Below are 11,220 nucleotides of genomic sequence, written 5' to 3'. Positions count from 1 at the left end.
ACACCTTCCAACTGAGTGAAACCCTGTGCTACCAATCGGACCTTATACCTCTCAATAGAACCATCTGCCTTGTGCTTTACTTTATAAACCCATCGGCAACCAATCAGGACCTTACTAGCCGGAAGAGAGGTCAAAGTCAAGTACCATTCTCTTGTAAAGCCTGCAATTCAGAATCTATCGTCATGCGCCACTCAGGATGCAGAGCCGCTTCAGAGTAAGAACGAGGCTCAGGGACATGGTCAAGTTGAGCCAAAGAAGATTGATGGCGCGGCAAACATCGATGGTAGGAGAGATAGGAAGCCATAGGATACCGAGTGCCTTTGGTCGGACCAGGCAACAAAGAAGACGATTGATTGGAGCAAACATGATTACATGCGTAATCACTGTATCGGTCAGGGGGGACGGAAACACGACTGGAGCGACGGAGGAGTGGCTGGGCAGGGACGGGAGGCTGAGGTAATGGGTCGGCGGCGGGGTGTGGAAGAGGAGGAGACCAGACTGGCGATGCTGACGGAGGAGCGGCATGAGGTGAAGCTGAGTTGGGATAGGATGGGGCTGTGAGATCTTGTTAGGCCAACTGGGTAGAGGAAGGTGGTGCAGGTGGACGACGGCGAAAGCGGTGGAGATGACGTCGGAGTAGAGAGAGAAGGAGACTCATTCTGGAGATTGAGATCGGATGAGTTAGAAGAAGAAGGAGGGAGAGAAGAAGTGGGCTCAAAGGAATAGTCAGCAGAGGACACGGGTGGGCTGGATGGCCGGCCCAACAAGAGACTTGGTTGGGTTGAAGCATATGGAAAAACGTTTTCATGGAATTGGACATCCCAACTAGTGAAAATTTTCCTAGTTTTGGAGTCATACAGTTTGTAAACTTTTTATCCAACTGGGTAACCGATGAATATAAATGGAATAGCCCGTGAGTCAAATTTGTGGGAGGGATGAACATTGGTGGCATAAGCTAAGCACCCAAAAACCCGAAGATGAGAAAAAGGAGGATGAACATTGGTGGCATAAGCTAAGCACCCAAAAACCCGAAGATGAGAAAAAGGAGGTTTGAAATAGAGAAGTTTGAATGGAGTTTTGTAGGAAATAACTGGAGAATTGAGACGATTAATGATATGGACTGCTGTGAGAGCACACTCCCCCCCCCCCCCAGAATTGAGGAGGGAGGCTAGCTTGAAATTTTAGTGCCCTAGCCACTTGAAGAATATGGCGATGTTTGCGTTCCACAACCCCATTTTGTTGAGGCATGTAAACACAAGAATGTTGAAAGACGACACTGTTATCATGGAAGAAGGAGCGGATGGACATAAACTCACTACCATTATCACTACATAAAATTTTAATGTGTGAGTTGAATTGAGTGAGAACATATGTAAAAAAAGTGTTTCAAGAGTGGTTGTGCTTCATGTTCATGGCACATTAAAAATATCCAAGTGAATCGTGTGTAATCATCAACAATGGTAAGAAAATAGTGAGCTCCAGAAAGAGAAGGGTGACGATATCGACTCCATATATCACAATGGATAATTGCTAAAGGTTGAGAAGATGAAATTTTACTAGGACTAAATGGTAAATGACTTTGCTTTGCCAATGGACATATGTGGCAACCATTATTAGACTTAATGGAAAAGTTCAGAAAATTCTTAGTAATGAAACCTAAACAAGGAGATGACACATGACCAAGACGATTGTGCCAGAGATCGGAAGAGGCTCCGGAGGTGAGATAGCAGGTGGGTTGTGTATTAGAGGAGGAATGGTGGGTAGGGGGTTGTTCCGTCGCCAATGCCGTCAAGTAATATAGTCTGTTACGTTATTTACCCAAACCAATTGTCTTCCTCGTAACTAGATCATGCAGAATACACCAATAGGGAAAAAAAGTTACTGAACAATTTAATCCCCTTGTCAAACGACTGACTGATAATAAATCAATTTTGAATTTCAGCACCGACAATACATCATGCAAATAAAACACCATGTTAAAGCAGACAAACCTGGAATTTTTAGTGGAATTGATTAAAGCAGATGAAGTAATATGGTATGTTGCCCCGTTGTCAATGATCCAGCTGCGAGAAACGTTCTCAGACAAACCTGGTTTTGTGACTACATTTTCACTTGGGCCTGCAATCAGATTGTGCTTTTGGAACTTTTCATTGACACAAACCATAAACTGATTAAACTGAGCCTCAGACATTGTGAAAGTTGGCCCTTTTTCCTCATTCAACGTCTCAGCGACGTGATTTGCAAAAAGAACTCTAGCTCTGCTTTGTTGACTCCCAAAATTCAACCATGAATTCTTTCTAGCTTTAGGATGCCCAAGAGGATAACCAATGATCTCATAGAAAGTCTGAACCCAATGGCCTGGTTCATCACAGTGAGTGCAGTGCGGCCTCCCTCTACCTGGGCCACGGCGACGATCTGATTCAAAACGCCGACCTTCTTGTGGAGTATGTGGGTTTTGCCGATCTGGCCTTCCTCCTCTTCCCCCATTAGAATTGGATCTGGGATTATATCTCACGGCCATGCAACACTAGAACTGGAGCTTGAATCTGTTAGGTCAAAAACACTGAGTGTGCGTTCCCTTTCTTCTTGAGACACGGCAGAATAAGCTTGGCGCAAAGTTGGGAGAGGGTTCATCAGGAGAATCTGACCACGAACTGCAATGTAAGTTTCATTCAATCCCATCAAAAACTGCATAAGTTTCTGTTCTTCTGATTGTACAACACCATAGGAGCCCAATTCATCCATAAGAGCCTTCAATTTGGTGTAGTAGGTTGAGATCGGTTGATGCTCTTATTGGGAACACGCTATTTCGCGTTGGATATCGAAGATACGAGACGCATTCCCTTGAGAGAAACGTTCAGAAAGATCGGCCCATACATCTTGAGCCGTAGGGTAGTAATTGAGGCTATCAACGATATTCGACTCGACGGTGTTGGAAATCCATTGTTGCACCATGTCGTTGACCGGCGACCATGAATGATAACCATCAGGATCTGTTTCCTTTGAAGGAGGCTTGATTGTGCCATTGATGAAACTCAGCTTGTTCTTGGAATTCAAGGCTCGGAGCATAGCCCTTTTTCCAATTGTTGTAGATGTTTCCATCCAAGACTTTAGAGATTAAGACTAGTCCTGTGTGATCAGATGGATGAAGAAACTAAGGATCTGAGATGTTTGGTTTGGATGAATCTGATGCACTAGCAATAGGTTTGCCGGACTGCTCATCGTCACCAGCCATGACGAGCAAGGATAAGAGATGCTACACAAGAAAGAGGTGAGTCTAGATCTGACCTGCTCTTGATACCATGCAAAGAATAAGATATGACTGAATGGATTGAATTTCATTGATACATAATGGTATCCTTTATACAGGACTGATTACAGTATAAAGATGTTTTGATGCTAGAGATCAGGAACTTATTGATATCTATAGTACAAGAAAGGAAAGATATTGATAATACACAATCTGTACAAAATCATTCTACATCAATACAAAAGATATGACAACTTTATTTCCTAACAGGTCTAGACCATCCCAGACATGAGTCTAGGTCCGCCCCTATATGTGTGTTAGAGTGAATGTTCACTTTGAAATTACGGTCTAAAGTTTGTTAAGCTAGGGGGTCTAGACCATCCCACTCTTGAGTCTAGGTATGCCCCTATATGTGTGTTAGAGTGAATGTTTACTTGTAAATTACAGTGTGTAGTTTGTTATTTGACTTATTTTTCAGTCACATTTTCACATATCCACCATATATATCTTTAAACATAATGTATAAATCACTCCTGCAAAGTTTCATACATTTTGATGATTGTTAAACTTTATGTAATTGTGATTTACACAAATGATTCAAGTTGAACAAATCTAGTTTGTTGAGTAATTTAATAATGTTTCAACATTTTAACGATTATTAAACTCACACCTTCTAAATGATATTACGCCACTATACTAAATGATGTTGAGGATTTTTTAGCAAGCCAAAATAGATGGAAAAAAAAAAGTTAGGGAAGAGCCCACCATAACAAGGGCATTCAGCCCAGAATCACACCAGAAAAGGAAAGGGCAATATTTTGTAAATAATCAACACTGAGAGGGGCCAATTCTTGTTTATGGGTTAAACAACAATAACGAGGGTCCATACCATCTTCCCCTGAGCTGTCCTTCACTCTCTCCCTTCTCTCAGAAGTCAGAACCTTCAATTCAATCCCAAATCAATCCCCTCCTCCTTCTCTCTCTCTCTCTCTCTCTCTCTCTCTCTCTCTCTCTCTCCTCAAACCCCCCACAACCAATTTCACAACTCCAATTTAGGGTTAGGGTTAGGGTTTCAATCCCAAATCAACCCCTCCCTCTTTTCTCTCTCCCTGTAATGCTCAATTCCCCTTTAAAACCAATGTACGGTCACGCCCACCCCATGGACATGCAGAACCAGATCCCCGCCGCCGCCGCCAACGACGACGACGCCCCCGGCGCCGAGTCCATCGACAACGCCCACATTCACTACGAAGGCCACACCCTCGAGGACGGCGGCGTCGTCGTCGAGGAGGCCACCTCCGACGACGTTTACATTCACGGAGGGAACACCGACCTCGACATGGCTATTCCCTACGAGGGCTCCAGTCAGCTCACGCTTTCGTTCCGCGGCCAAGTCTATGTCTTTGACTCCGTCACCCCTGATAAGGTACCGCAGTTTGAATTTAGGGTTCATTGCAATCGTCGTAATTCGACCTCTGTGATTTTGGATAGTGTTGGCATTTGTTGAATTGTGTGGGGTTGGATTGGTATTTGATTAGATTGTTTTCGAACTTCAAGTTTAATTTTTTGTGTGTATCGGCCGTGTTAGTGTAATTTGATTACTTCAATTTCGTGCATTTGGATCTTGTTTGAAGGTTCAAGCTGTGCTATTACTGTTGGGGGGCTCGGAATCGTCTTCCGGTAATCAAGGTGGAGACATGGCAGCTCAGAACCAGAGGGTATGTGTTATAGGCTAAAAAGCTTTCACATTGGATGGTTTTATGGTTTTGATTGTGTTATTCATGTATTGTTGGCAATTGTAGGCCATGGCAGAGTTTCCAACAGGCTGTAATCAGCCTCATAGAGTTGCGTCGTTAAATAGGTTCCGTCAAAAGAGGAAAGAACGGAACTTTGATAAGAAAGTCAGATATAGTGTCCGCCAGGAAGTTGCACTCAGGTGATTTTTCTGCTCACATTGCTGTCTTAGTTGAGTGTAGAATTTTGGTGTAGTATATTCACATGCAATGTCTGTTTAGTACTAGAATATACATACCTATTTTAGTTTATTTAGACAATATCATTCTTAGGACTTCTGTCAATACTAATTGATGGTTAGCACTTCCTAGAATGACCGAATGAGCGAATATTATTTGTTTATATTAAGTTTGTTAAACACAAAATTACTTTTAAGCAACTCTGAATTGTTGCACTTGCTGCTTGATCAATATCAATTCAAGTAACTAGGGAAATAAAATTTAGAGCTTTAATTTAATGATTGTGGATCTTTTGGTACTCATGTTAGATAATTTGAGGTGGATAGAAGAAAGAAAAAAATATCTTAATTATGATAAGTGTATAGTATTTTGATGGTAGTTTCTTTATTAATACGCTCTGTCATGGTATCATCCTAATGTATGGCAACTATATTCATGTAATATGTGCAACTACTTATCGAATTGTATCTACTCGAGCATCATCTCTCTCTCTTTCTCTCTCTCTTTCTCTCTCTCTTTCTCTCTCTCTGATTCATCCAAAACCTTCTTTAGCTTTGTACTCGACAATGAATTAGGAAAAAAATTAGCATTTTTTTTGTCCCACAGTGTTTCGATAACTCGTTAATCCCCTTGAAAATTTTAGTCAGATCTGTTTGTGTCAGTTTGTCAAATGTGATAAAAGAAAACATAATTGATTATGTAGTCAGATTTTAGTTAAAATGCATTGGCCCGATGGGGTTGAAACCTCAATACATGACTATTTTGCTAGATTTTCCTGCCTCCTAAAGATTTTAGGGTTTGATCTCAGCTCCAGATTGAGTATGGGTCCATGAACTGGTATGGGATTTCTGGGTCTAACTAGAAAGATTTTGTTTTTGGGGTGGGGGTGGTTGGGGGTAGATTAGGAATTACTAACATATATGTTAACTTGTGGTACCAGGATATGTGGTGTACATTACGTCACGCATGCTCTGATAAGTATATGACACTGTGAGTGTGGGTAATTTTATTGTATAATGATTGCAAACTTGTGTCAGCCAACTACTTATCTTATTTCTATATGAGGCACACAAATTCCCAGGAAATCTACATTAGGAAGATTTTAGCAATTAGAAGAAACAAAAATATTAGTCAAAGATGATAGCAATGTGTTTTGGACTTCTACAGCATTACTGCTCTCTGGCCTTATCGTTTGGTTGCATTTCTCAATCTCATGAAGCTCTGTGCTTTATGCGCCATTCATTGTTGGCATGCAGAAAATTGGCTTGTCACTCGAGATTGCTGTCTTCAGTGTCTATGTTTCTTAGTTTAGATCTTAAAGTGAAGTTATATACCAACACAAAACTTTGGGATTAAGACTTGGTTAATCGTAGCTTATTTAGCAAATGATGAATCTTAGTTTAGATCATGAAGTGAAGTTATTTGTTAACTGCAAAGAATTGGGATTAAGACTCGGTTAATCATAGCTTCATTCTAGCATTTGATGAGCACCATGCCTTCTTGTCTTGCTGATTTCTGCCTCTAGTGTGTTGCTCATTACTTCTCTAGCTCTACCACTTATCTCTGAATTACAATCCATGCCTAGATCATTTGTGAATATCTTACCTCAGGATGCAGCGTAACAAGGGGCAATTTACTTCCTCCAAAAAGTCGGATGGAGATTACAGCTGGGGTTCTGGCCAAGACTCGAGGCAAGATGACAGCAATGCAGAAACCTCGTAAGTTCTGAAGAGTCATTTCTTTTCTGTACTCTTGTCTGTATTTTATATGCATACAGTTTTATGTTTTTACCCCCTTTTTTTGTGGTGGACCTTTCACGATATGCAACTTTTTTTCGGATGTCTAGATGTACACATTGTGGAACAAGTTCAAAGTGCACACCGATGATGCGGCGTGGTCCATCCGGTCCAAGGTCTCTTTGCAATGCTTGTGGCCTCTTCTGGGCAAATAGGGTCAGTATGGCTTAAGATGAATTACTTTCATGATTTCATTTATTCCTATATCTCTATGGGGTTGTTTTCTAAAGGTGTAAATCGATTGATGTTGTTTGTGTCCTCATGAATTACTTTACATTCTGTATTTTTGATGGACTGATTGATAGTCAACTGAAAATGTGGAGACTATAGGTCTTGCATGTTTTGGGGAAATAGGGTTGAGAATACATTCTTGGCTCACAGTCTGCAATTGGGACTATGAGCTGAATGCCAACACATGGGGTCGTGGATGCTGTCAGCTTATATCTAATATGGAATGTTGTGGGGTGACTTCTGAATTCATTAAGTAATATAACTTTATTTTTCTTTTCTTTCTGGCAAAAAAAAATTTATATAAATATATATTTGGAACTAAAAAGAGATAATACTTCATGATAGCCTTATTTTTGTGGATGAGCATGTTTAAATAGTTAGAATCTAATCATGTGCGGTACTTGTACTTTTTGTTGTTGTAAGCAAATAAATTCATGCTTGAAATTCTCACAGTATTTATCTTAGCTTGCATGTTTTGGTTTTATGATTTGAATGTCTACTAACATCATCTGTTTAGTGACTGCACCTTTTTTTGGGCTTTACCAGTAAAGTTTGTTTCTGCTTATAATCTGTAGCTGTAAATTCTCAAGCAGACTTTGGTAGAACTCACAATTGACATCGCAAATTTGCAGGGTGTTTTGAGGGATATCTCCAAGAGACCGCAGGGTCAATCTCAGGCAGTTGGAGAACAGGTGCGTCCTTATTTCAGACATTTATCTGGGGCATTTTTACTGCTTGTCACAATCAATATTATATTTCTGCACGTTTAAATGTGATTACTTATTTTCATGCATTATAAACAGGGTGAGACTGAAGCTGATGACTCGGACTCTGGAATGGTCCTGGTTGTACACAATGGTGAGCCTGTTCCTTTATCTAATGGTGATAACAAGGCTTTAGTTGCTGAAACGTAGGTCGGTGGGATTAAAATCCCAATTTAAGTAGAGGTTGGGTCGTAATTTTCATTTGGCTTATCCGATCTATGTACAGCAATAGTAGTGCCTTGATCAATACACGAAGTAACTTATTGTCTTTCCTTTTCGAAGGTTTTGCTACACTACCCTGGGAGGACATAAACGTATTTGCAAAACTGAATCCGTTTTATAATATCATGTATTCTCTTGGAACATGACCATTTCATCAGTTTTTAGCTGACCTGAAATACATTTCTGGTAATTTGATTGCTTGCTCAGAAGTCAACAGCTCCAGAAGTGTTTTTATCTTTTGACAAAAGAACCACCCTAAAATGATCTGACTCTTGCAGTCTTGCTTTTTGAGGTAGTGTCAAATGAAAATGAGCATCTCTTTGGCATGCTCTTATGTGCAAAGCTTTTATCAAACCATGTTTCCTCCAAAGATTTGTTTGGTTTTGTAGATTTGTTTGCATTAGGTTATGGGTTGACATCTCTTAATGATCATTGATGCATTATCAATAGTATTGATAAGTGAGATGAAATAGGATGTATTGCAACAATGTGCTCTACGGTGATTGCGAAGGAGGAAATGCCTACGATCACATTACTAGTGTAAAAAAAACACCCTTTGCATGAAATGGTTGAACCTTGATCATTTTGAACGTCGCTTGGTTCAGTACATTTGCTTTTCACAGCTGTCTAACTGAAATGTATTACTGTTCCAAAATAACATGGGAAAAATAAAACGAATCAAATATGAAATCTAAAAGTGAGTTAACATAATAATGTGATATCGTTTAGGCACTTTGTTCATGTATCATATGGTAAACTGATAAGTTTGACATAATCGTTATTGTTAATTGACTGCACCTTAGTCGTTAAGGTGCTATCTACCTAAAACTTGTCGTGGATCTGGTTGGTCGAGTACACTTAATATGCTAGACATATAGAAAGTGAACCACATTTGAAGAACAAAAAGAACGTGTACCGCAACTGGATATATCAACGGATGTGCCAATCCTAATACACCAAGCATAGAAACTTCTGACCAAGAATATTAAATAGTCTCACAGAAACTTGCTATAAAGTGAGCAGAGAGCCAGAGACTTTTCTTTGGTAGACATCAAATATAAACTCGATGAGGACGCAAGAATAGGTTAGAATTAATAGATATATCTTGTAGAAAAACTTACAGAACAAATATGAAAAGAACACACTCACCATCAGTCCAGGAGTCCATGACATACCAATATAGTGATCAAAGTTTGTTGTCAATTTGTCAAGCTACATAAAAGTGATTGAACTGTGCTTTTGAAATTTTAGTCAAGGATTAAATGATATCCACACATGTTAATCACTTAATCGTGAAAACTTATTGGATCCGCCAATATATTCACCATGAATCAAATTGTCAGACATACTATGCCACCATTACATGTATATGTATATATACTATGTACTCAAATTTCGGTTACATAGATGACACGTTTAATAACTTAGAATTAAACTCATCATAAATGAAATTCATTAGAAATGAGAGACTGAAATGAATTTGGATGTGAAGATTTTCAATTCTATTGAACTGTTTATTTACGACATGATATTAGAACATAAACAATACTAATTATGATTGATGTTGTTTACTTATCATCAAAATAAGAATGAAAATTAATTTGATTACTAAAAACCCCTATATATCTATGAAGTCACTTTTTTCCTCTACTTATCAATAGTGTTACTGTGCTACACAAAATTTTACCATCATAACGACATACAAATGTCACTATACCAATTTTCTTTTTCTTTAACACCCAATAAGACAATTTCAATTAAATTTCATTTATCGATCATAAATTATGAAAATAAAAGAAAAAAAATTGGAGAATATTATTAGAGAAAGAGAACAACTTACCTTAAGTACGCATATAGAATATACGTGGTTGTTTATTTGTGGGTTTTAACAATACTATATATATTATACATATATATATATATATATATTCTCAATTTGGGTTGGACAATTTAGAAATATTTCTAATTAAATTAGAGTAGTTTAGGTAACAAAAATTGATACCCGAATTGATGGAAAAATTGATTCTGATACCCACCTCCCCCCTTGGGTATTAAGTTAGGGGTTGGTAGGAATCGATTCTTTATGAGGATGTGAGATCCGCATTCATTCTGAATCTCATATGTATTAGTAAACGACGAAATTCTTTTATCCCGTAATTAGTTCATCTATTATCAATTCATTCCACATTAATATATGTGCCAAGAGTATGTTTACTTAGGCCTCGTCATTTAGTCCGCGGAGCCCTGTAAGCCCGATGAGCTTTTACCTGACTCGGCCCGTCCTGGTTTAGGCTTGCCACTCATGGGCCGGGCCGAACCCTATGTTTACTAACATGAAAAGAGAATATTTACTAGCACTATGATATAATCAGATTTGTGTGGGTTCCACAACAAAAAGGAGAATGATTCCACCATTTCATTCCTTAGGAGGGTTTTTGTAACATTTGTTATTGATTCCAAATCCTTAGGGCATCTCCAGAAAATTAGCTATTGTGACAAAATTTGACTTTTTAACAAAGTTTATGATAATTTTTACCTCCATCAGACTAGTTATTTAAAAGTTAGATTTAACTTCAACTAAAAATTATAGTTAAATATGGCTAAGGAGGAAAGATAAAATAGCTCTAGCTAAACTATAGTTATGTGTTAAAAATTGAATTAGTTTAAGAATAACTATCACTGCTGAAGTATAACCGATGATATTGTGTAGCTAAATGCTACTTTTAACTATTTTTAGCTATATTCAACTAACACTGTTGAAGATGCTTAGTAAATCTGGCTAATTCTAAAGTTAACTTCAAAAATTCGTGAAATTTCAGACTAATTTATACAAAAATCATATGACTTTTTATTCTCATGGGTATTTTTGTAATCAACTTCATTTTTATTATGATCCCTATTGTTTGATTATTTGAGCAAGTAAATAAATGAATAGAAATGATTCTTGAATTCTTTCGTTCCTTTTCTTTCTTATTATGTCTTTC

At 38.4% G+C, this 11,220-nt stretch overlaps 1 protein-coding gene across 1 annotated transcript; it reads left to right on the top strand.

Annotated features, from left to right (window-relative positions):
* The first annotated feature begins 4,209 nt into the window (after nt 1–4,209).
* On the top strand, nt 4,210–8,445 carry LOC126796408 (GATA transcription factor 25). Its single transcript, XM_050523237.1, has 7 exons — nt 4,210–4,676; nt 4,885–4,968; nt 5,053–5,186; nt 6,834–6,941; nt 7,070–7,175; nt 7,883–7,942; nt 8,054–8,445. Exons 1-7 carry the CDS (start codon nt 4,365–4,367, stop codon nt 8,162–8,164), a joined length of 915 nt encoding a protein of 304 aa, XP_050379194.1. The 5' UTR covers nt 4,210–4,364; the 3' UTR covers nt 8,165–8,445.
* Nucleotides 8,446–11,220: the final 2,775 nt, after the last annotated feature.

The sequence above is a fragment of the Argentina anserina genome, chromosome 5 (assembly GCF_933775445.1).
Source record: "Argentina anserina chromosome 5, drPotAnse1.1, whole genome shotgun sequence".
Taxonomy (NCBI): domain Eukaryota; kingdom Viridiplantae; phylum Streptophyta; class Magnoliopsida; order Rosales; family Rosaceae; genus Argentina; species Argentina anserina.
This window is presented reverse-complemented; position numbering and strand designations above follow the sequence as displayed.

What these genes read in the sequence shown, in the direction of transcription:
- LOC126796408 (XM_050523237.1), top strand. Translation starts at nt 4,365, where the DNA reads ATGCTCAATTCCCCTTTAAAACCAATGTACGGTCACGCCCACCCCATG. An exon ending in ACTCCGTCACCCCTGATAAG is followed by an intron (nt 4,677 to 4,884) that starts GTACCGCAGTTT and finishes TCTTGTTTGAAG; the next exon opens with GTTCAAGCTGTGCTATTACT. An exon ending in CGCCAGGAAGTTGCACTCAG is followed by an intron (nt 5,187 to 6,833) that starts GTGATTTTTCTG and finishes ATCTTACCTCAG; the next exon opens with GATGCAGCGTAACAAGGGGC.